The sequence below is a fragment of the Brassica oleracea genome, chromosome C9 (genome assembly GCF_000695525.1).
Source record: "Brassica oleracea var. oleracea cultivar TO1000 chromosome C9, BOL, whole genome shotgun sequence".
Taxonomy (NCBI): domain Eukaryota; kingdom Viridiplantae; phylum Streptophyta; class Magnoliopsida; order Brassicales; family Brassicaceae; genus Brassica; species Brassica oleracea.
Genome location: NC_027756.1, coordinates 28749198 through 28757554, shown reverse-complemented (window position 1 = coordinate 28757554; position 8357 = coordinate 28749198). Strand labels below are relative to the sequence as shown.

Genomic DNA, 8357 nt, shown 5'->3' with positions numbered 1-8357 from the left:
TCATCATCACAAAACTAAGTCGAAGATGAATTCATCCACCAAGAAAGTGAAGAAACCATTAGCCAATTCTTCAACCACATTCTCTTTCTCATCTCCATTAATGCAACCCCATTTCATTTCCTTCACATAAACCTCTCTCTTCTCCCTCACTTCCCAACTCATAAACATCTCTTCTTGTCTATCCATCACCCAATCTTCTACTTTCTTCACCATTAATGTCTCTTCTTTTGCCCCAATGTTATCTTCTTGAGGATAATCTAACAATAGATTATTTGCTACATTAAAAGCTAGTATGTTGTTTGTTTCGCCGATTCTTGACTTCACAAGAGCAAACAAGCGGTTTGCTCGGTTTTCTGATTCGTCCTCTTCGGTTTCTACCACGTGATATGAATACTCTTCTTCTTCTCGCTCGACATACTTCTCTATGCGTTTCTCCAATTCTAGTGGCTCAAGCCGTACCAAACCATTTACTCTCCTGCTTTTTCTTGCATTTTTCTCATATGTATCTGCGGATGTGAGCTTGTAAAGTCAGTTACAAAATTATATCTCTCTTGTAGTATATAAAGATTTGTTAAATATGGATGAATAGTCTTTTGACAACGTTACCATTTTGGTGGGAGATAAGACCAGTTATTTCATCTTCAAAAGGGCATTCCAAGATTGATACTGGACTGAGTTGTTCTTTTTCTTCATTCACAAATTCCTAAAGAAATTTCAAACATAATAAACTCCGGCTCGCATGTAATCACACAACACTACAAAAAATAACTAAACAAAGAATTGTCTCAAAATAATAATAATAATAATAATAATAATAATAATAATAATAATAATAATAATAATAATAATAATAATAATAATAATAATAATAATAATAATAATAATAATAATAATAATAATAATAATAATAATAATAATAATAATAATAATAATAATAATAATAATAATAATAATAATAATAATAATAATAATAATAATAATAATAATAATAATAATAATAATAATAATAATAATAATAATAATAATAATAATAATAATAATAATAATAATAATAATAATAATAATAATAATAATAATAATAATAATAATAATAATAATAATAATAATAATAATAATAATAATAATAATAATAATAATAATAATAAACAAAATAATAATAATAATAATAATAATAATAATAATAATAATAATATATATGAGAGAAATCATATTGGAAAAAAATAAGTTGACAAGAGTCAACCCATCCCATGACCACAGCATGTTTTTCTCTATCTATCTGTCAATGCCCCCGATCGATAAATTAATTATGATCGTATCCTAACTTCTTTTGATTGAGATTTTATGTTTGGTATTTAAAAATCATTTTATAAAGTATCAAATCCAATAATTAAAGATTTCATGTATTAGCTGCTAAATTTCATGAACATGGGTGAGAAACTGATAATTAAAATCTTCATACTTAAATATGGCAAGTACTACAATATAAATGTATGAAGATATGCGTATCTTACGAAGTTTGTACCATGAAACAAAAAAAAAAACTCTCGCGGGATCATGTGCCGTATAATCCGCATTAGAAGTTACGTATGAAGAATCTCAGCCCTCGACTTTATCGCTAATCTAAATCCTACACCACACGTGACTCGCACGCGTTCCCCGACAAGTTTCAAATATCTGAACTATTTTATTTATTTTAATTTATTAAGACAACAAATTCAAGTGCATTCACACTGTACAGTTGTACAGTGAAGAAGGAAAACGATCTTTTAACGAACTAACCTTTCTGTTGCACAGGCTGTCGCAGTTGACAGATGATCCGTCACAGTCACGTGCGTTTAAACTCTCTCCGATCTCACCACCGTCTTCCACGGCGTCGTTTCCGTTCGACGTCGAAGAGAACAACGAAGAAGATGACTGTACAATCTCCGACGACGACGAGTTCGTGAAAAACTCGCTACCGGAACTCGACGAGTCACCACCGATGATAATGTTCACGGTGGTGGTGATCACCGAATCTTCAGAGACTGAGAATGTCGCTTCGTCGGCGACGGTGGAGATTTGAGAAAACAGATCGGACGGTTGTCCTAAACTCTCTTCGTCCGGGAAAAACGCGGCGGATCGCCACCATTGGATCTCTCCATCTCCGACGTCAATGACGGTAACTTCACGGCGAGATTGACTTACCGGTTTTCCCCAGAAGCGTCTTTTAGAGAAGCTTCCAGAGAAACCGCCTTGTTGTTTCTCATCTCCCTTTCCTAACGTAGCGGTTGCATGGAACGGTATAAGTTTAACGGCGTTAAGAAACGCCGTAGAAGCTTTATGGACGGCGTTACTGATCGCCGTTCCGCAAGTCGTACGGCTTCTTCTAGTGAGACGCGGCTTGTGGATCAACCCTGACAGTTTCATCTCGGCGTCAAGGAGACGACGAACGGTGGAAGATGAAGAGGAAGGAAGAGGTTGACGACGTGGGAATGATTTGAAGCCGTTGGATGAACAAGAGCTGAGATCATCGAGTAATAAGTAGTCTCTTAATATCAACGGCTTTAAACGTCTCTTGCTTGTTGGGAGACGTTGATCGGAGGAACAGGTGATCGACGCCATTGCTAGTCGTGAGTTTAAGTGATGAGTTTAACTAAGATTTATAAGTGAAGAATAAGAAAGAAGCTTCTATGTGAGGTGTGTGATCATCAAACCGAGGTTTTTCATTTTTTATAATTAATATTTTGAAAATATGAAGTTACGTTTGTTGAATTATTTATTGGTTTAGATTTGAAATCAGAATCTACTAAATAAGGAGATTAATATCTAATTGAATGATTAATAAGTAAAATTTAGAAGTGAATAGAGAGAGAGACCAGAAGTTGACCTTGTAATAATAAAACAGGGGACGAGATTCTTGCGGCTAAACTACAGTGTTTGCCTCTCACGTGTGTGTGCACGGCTCCCCTACGTCCTTTCCTCAATACACTTTTCTATTAGATTTACAACAGTTTTATGTTTTTAATATGTACTTATTAGTGTAATTTCCAGATCTCTATTACCAGATTCCAACTATTACATCGAAACTACAAAAAATTCTGATTTGGTCATAATCAGTTTTGTATTTAGTGAGTAGACTTTGTGACTAATAATATACAAGAATTTAAAACCAATTAAAAACATATTTTTGAATGTAACAGCAACTAAAAATAGGAAAATATTATTATTTCAGAGTAGTGCTTGATGAAATTATTCGCTAAAAGACTTGATTTACGTGTTGTGAGCAAGATCGATGGAAGAGAGAGATTTGGAGAAGATGAAGTTTGTTAGAAAGTTCTATATTGATTTGTTAACTTTATAGTTTACAAACTAAGCTATTTATATACATTACATATGTACTAAACCGAAAAACTGAACCAGCGAAAATTAAAAACTAATTCAGCTTAACCAAAACCTGGTTTACACTTCAATAAATATATATGGTGGCATTACCAGTTTAATATATATGGTGGCATTACCAATTTAATAGATCCCATGATTATTGGGGATTCTTAGGGTGGGTTCTTAGCGGAATATAATAATCCGTCTCTTAACTTTTAACTAAAAAAGCTAAGAACCAGTTATTAAATAAGAGTTTTAAGAGCCGGTTCTTAAATTTTTTAGTTAAAAGTTAAGAGACGGGTTCTTATATTCCGCTAAAAGCCTCACTCTAAGAACCCCCCAATAATCATGCTTAGAACACCATTAACGCGGTTTCCTATTGTGGGTTTTTAATGTTTTTAGGATTAAAAAAAAAAAAAATTATGCAATTAGAGAAAGAACGTCTCTCAATTAGGGTCCAGAAAACGTCTCTTAATTAGGGTCCAGAAGACACGTCTCTTATGAGACACGTGTTGGGCATTCACGTCTCTTTCTCTCTCTCCCGAAATCAACCCCGCCTCTCTCTCTCGTGATCTCTCCTCGACTATCTCTCCTTGGCTCTGCGCCGCGTTATCCCTCATCCTCTCCATGAATTCCTCCCCAGCTTGCTTCTTCCACTCTCCTCTTCGACCCATCTCGCTTCCCCAATCCTCCTATGGCTTCTTCTCAAAGCGTAAGCTTCTCTTCCTCTGATTACATCTGAATCAAAGCAATCATTTATGAGGACACAGTCTGTTGATGATAGATTAAGAATCAGAGCAATCACTTATCTGTCAATTGATTCTGTTTTGTTGCTTTTGTTTAATTTCTTGTGGGTTTCTTAAATATGACAATCGATGTTGATGCTATCGAAGATGATGATGATGTTGTTGAGTCAACTGCTTCTTCTTTTGATCGAGTATCCTCTCTTCTTCTTCTTTTTCTTCTTTATCCCACTATTACAATACATGTATGTGTGTAATTGATTCTGTTTCGTTCTTGTTTCAGGCTAAAATTACAAGGTTGTGATTGATGATGATACCAAGTGATCATGTAAATGTGTTGCGCACAAGTCCTTTGTCATGTTCTTCCATCCTTGCACTTCTCTCCAATACTCTGTTTTTGCAGCCACAGAGAGAACAAAGGGGGTGCCTAGACGACAACAGGAGGCCAGGTCTGAATCCTCTTCCTCCTCAATAATTCTTCTAGATTACGTTCCTGAGATTGATGTGGTTTAAAAAAAAATGATTTCAGAGCTTCATGCGTTTTATTTCGACGAGGAGAAGAAGAAATATTTCACAATTAAAGGTCTTATCCCAGGTTCAAAACCTTCTTCTTCTTCTTCTTCAAAAGCAGCAGAACGAAAGCCTGAATCAGAGCCTTTCAAGGCCAGTTACTTACTGTGTAAAAAGCTTGAGTCTTGGCAGATTGTTTGTATAATCAATCAGTTTTTATTTTCATTAGGAACCTAATTATCAGAAGAGAAATAAACTGAAAGCATTGAAGCTGCTTTGTTCCCGAGAGCTAAGTGGCAGTGTTATTGCTCTTAATAATAAGAAGAACAAGTCTAAATTCAAGGAGGAGATTGAAAAGACACACGCCTCTAACCCTCTGGTATTGGAGTAGTTAAGTTTACAGATTATATATAGACCGGTATTGTAACAAGATATTTGTGTAATGCATTAGATGTGGAGATATGATTCTACGGAAAACATAGGCGATGCTGCTTTGAAAGAGTTTCAGGTTGATATACAAACATCTCAACGCCTCACCACAAAAAAACATCATATTAGCAGGCAGTAATTGAGGCTGCTTGAGGTATGTTCTATGAGTTAAGTCTCCTCCTAGAATTAACAACATTAGATTTTTTTCATTCCAATCTATATGCTTTGGACATGTCTAATTTTTTTTTAAGACCCCCTAAATAAGAAACTACCATTGGAGGGTATGAATCAAGGTGTTTCTTAAACAAGGTTCTTAATTACATTTAATTAGTAAAATATTCATTAAGAGATCCAATGGGGTTTGTGGGTTAATCATGCTCTTAGAAGTACAAGAACATATTGCCCGTGACAGCTGTTTAGAAAAGTGTATTGGAATTATGCGTAGAAGTTATGAACTGATGATATTTATTGATGTATAACATACAAGAGTTGTTATGAAGATAAGGATAAATCGATGCTAGATAAGTACAAGAATACCTTCAATAACTTAGATAATTACTAATACGAATATGTTATTATTTATACCAATATACCTCTTTAAGTTAAGTTAGACGTCGGTTACAAAGTCCAATCTTGGAATTTAAAGTGGAGAAACCTTCATCGAAGAAGAAGTTTGGTTAAGGCATCAGCTAGTTGTTCAGCAGAGCAAATGTTTGACACATATTTTTTTTGGCTTCAACTTATTCACGAACAAAATGATATGCAAACCAAATGTTTCATTCTAGAGTGAAACACTGGGTTCACAGCCAAGTATGTCGCACATATATTGTCGCAGTAGATAGTTGGAATGATAGTCGACTGAAGGCTAAGTTCTGTCATCAGCGAGCTTATCCATTTTATCTCAGCAGCAGCATCCGAGACTGCCATGTATTTAGTGTGTGGAAGATCTTGCAACACTTCCTTGCTTTCGTGCAGACCAAGAAATGGGGTTCTTGCCCAAGTAGGTTGCATAGGCTCCAGTGGAAATGTAGCCATCTTTATCTCATACCAATCCACATCAGTGTAAGCATGAAGAGTAGAAGGCGAGGCAGCTGAGAAGAAAATGTCCTTATCGGTTGTTTCAACAAGATACCTAAGAACTCTTCTAAACGTATCCTGGTGACTTGTAGAAGGTTGGTGCATTTACAATTGATTACAAAGAAATAGTAGTGAAATTGACTATAAAAGACGATGAACTCATCAATAATAAAGTAGAGCTGTAAACTCTAGTTCTTATCAACCCGAATTATTTTTCATGCGGACCATATGACAAACCTACTTTTTTTTATAATCATGGTGTGATTTAAAAAGTTTTTTAGGTCCAAAGATTAATCACTACAAAGACCCATGAAAATTCAGATTTTCTTGCCACTTAAGGCATCTACGGGTGGCCAAGAAGAATCGAACCCATGGCGGAAGCTCTAGCTGGAGCCCCTTTATCATTAGACCAAAACCACTTGGTTGACAAACCTACTTTTACAATAACATTTAAAATAAATTTGTTAAAAGGATCCTAATCCTTTTTTTTTGAAAAAGTTCTTAAATACTAGCTTGTGTTGTAAAACGAAGGTTTGAGAACTGAATGTTTCTATCTATCATTAATGAATAATTGTTCCCTTATATAGGGGATCACAAGATAAGTAAAAAGGAAAGTATCCAAAACATAAACCCACTAGGATTAGGAAAACTACTAATACATAATAATGGAAAGATAACAATTACAAGGAAAAGGAAAGATGGTTTCTTTTTCTCCAAGCCGTCTCTCTCTCTCTCTCTAAGCCGTGGCCGACTCTCTCTCTAGGTGTATGGACCGGTTATGGACCGGGCTGGTTATGGACATCAACTAATTGATTTATAACACTCCCCCTTGGATGCCATAACCATTCATGGATTGTAATACGCTTAATGTTGCCTCATTAAAACCTTATCATGAAAAACCCAGTGGGACAAAAACATGATGAAGGAAAAAGAGTACAACACGTACTACTCCCCCTGATGTGGACCTCAGTGGAGGTTTCTTCAGTCTACGCATCTGATGCGTGATCTTTCCTGAACGTGCAAGTAGGGAGTAAACAAATCGGCCAAGTTCATTACTGAACCGCAATTGGATTACTTTGACCTTTCCGGTCTCTTCTCATGTCTTCTGACATCGTGTGTGTATAGTCAAGAAGTGGACCTTTGGCTGTCGACTACTCTTAATTAGGTCGGACAGACTAAACACACTGTGGACAATATATACTGAGCATGGTACTTATGAACTTATAGTCTCAGGTTGTAAACCGATGTTCCGGTGTATCTACTACACGGTCTACACCGATGTGTACCAATGTCTCTGTCCACAGATCTTTCTTTATTATCATCGACTATGCACTAATCTGATCGATCCATATTGAGTCATAGACTTCTTCTATACATGTTTATAACTTGTCTCATGAGTGTTCTAGATCAAGATGTGATCAATGATTATTGCTGTAATGAGTTTTATAATCTCATCAAGCTATGGCTCTTCGGCCGAACACACTCATGGATCTCGATCAGTAATCTCTCTTGCATTCGGTAATGCTATTGCAGTCTTTTATCCATACCTTGATGGTGTCCCATGACCTTTGTTTCCGTGGATCTTACCACGCACCGGAAGATCTATTAGGTCATGGACCTCGACTACACGAGCTTATGGACGGCAATCATGATGGCTGATCTTTCTTTTCCACTAGCCATGATCAAAGAAGAAGGGCCGGACACCTCTAGCCAGACAGATTTAATAAATAATCTGTATCAACCAATTAACCTCTTTTTAGGCTGGTTTAGTATAAAGTAAACACAAGGAATTCAAATCTCTTTTATAAGTATATGTATGGACTGAATTTGGATTGTTTTTATACAATTCCTTTATATAATATATGCAGCTTCTTTGTTTCAGTCCATGAACAACTTAGGAACAATGTTGTTCTTTATCCATGAACAGCTTAGGAATAATGTTGTTCTTTATCCAGTGATCCATATGTTGCTTACTACATCTTTGTATCTAATTTCTTTCTTATGACCAGACCTTTGTCAATTTCGAAAATATGTAGCAGCATCCACCACATAGGAGTTTATCTCCTTATAATCTGTTCCTTTGGTGTCTGTGAGTATCCTTGTGTAACAAGCTATGGTCGAATGTTGTTAGTAGGAAACATGAACAACTTTAGACCACGTGATCATGTACCATATCTCACGGTTTCTTTTCCCTCACAAGACCCATCTATTTCACTGGTTTATCATGTGGCGTTTCTT

General features: G+C 35.7%; 2 protein-coding genes across 9 annotated transcripts; one reads left to right on the top strand and one right to left on the bottom strand.

Annotated features, from left to right (window-relative positions):
• Positions 1-2662, bottom strand: LOC106316920. Its single transcript, XM_013754780.1, has 3 exons — positions 1780-2662; positions 607-703; positions 1-506 (listed from the first exon to the last, which is right to left on the bottom strand). Exons 1-3 carry the CDS (start codon positions 2599-2601, stop codon positions 7-9), a joined length of 1419 nt encoding a protein of 472 aa, XP_013610234.1. The 5' UTR covers positions 2602-2662; the 3' UTR covers positions 1-6.
• Positions 2663-3877: 1215 nt separating this feature from the next.
• On the top strand, positions 3878-5803 carry LOC106316419. Of its 8 annotated transcripts, none has more exons than XR_001264825.1 (7): positions 3885-4072; positions 4254-4297; positions 4387-4431; positions 4507-4552; positions 4633-4698; positions 4843-4992; positions 5065-5799. XR_001264825.1 is itself a non-coding variant. In XM_013754303.1 (7 exons), the coding sequence occupies exons 3-7, from the start codon at positions 4411-4413 to the stop codon at positions 5179-5181; spliced, it is 468 nt and encodes a 155-aa protein (XP_013609757.1). In that variant the 5' UTR covers positions 3885-4072; positions 4254-4297; positions 4387-4410; the 3' UTR covers positions 5182-5803. The 8 variants fall into 8 exon arrangements, 5 of the variants coding, with proteins under 5 accessions (XP_013609758.1, XP_013609757.1, XP_013609756.1 ...); XM_013754303.1 differs by having other exon boundaries at positions 4633-4766; positions 5065-5803; XM_013754302.1 differs by having other exon boundaries at positions 3885-4297; positions 4633-4766; positions 5065-5802.
• Positions 5804-8357: the final 2554 nt, after the last annotated feature.

What these genes read in the sequence shown, in the direction of transcription:
- LOC106316920 (XM_013754780.1), bottom strand. Translation starts at nt 2,601, where the DNA reads ATGGCGTCGATCACCTGTTCCTCCGATCAACGTCTCCCAACAAGCAAG. An exon ending in ACAGCCTGTGCAACAGAAAG is followed by an intron (nt 704 to 1,779) that starts GTTAGTTCGTTA and finishes AAATTTCTTTAG; the next exon opens with GAATTTGTGAATGAAGAAAA. An exon ending in TCTTATCTCCCACCAAAATG is followed by an intron (nt 507 to 606) that starts GTAACGTTGTCA and finishes TCACATCCGCAG; the next exon opens with ATACATATGAGAAAAATGCA.
- LOC106316419 (XM_013754301.1), top strand. Translation starts at nt 4,411, where the DNA reads ATGATGATACCAAGTGATCATGTAAATGTGTTGCGCACAAGTCCTTTG. An exon ending in CTGAATCAGAGCCTTTCAAG is followed by an intron (nt 4,767 to 4,842) that starts GCCAGTTACTTA and finishes TATTTTCATTAG; the next exon opens with GAACCTAATTATCAGAAGAG. An exon ending in CACACGCCTCTAACCCTCTG is followed by an intron (nt 4,993 to 5,064) that starts GTATTGGAGTAG and finishes GTAATGCATTAG; the next exon opens with ATGTGGAGATATGATTCTAC.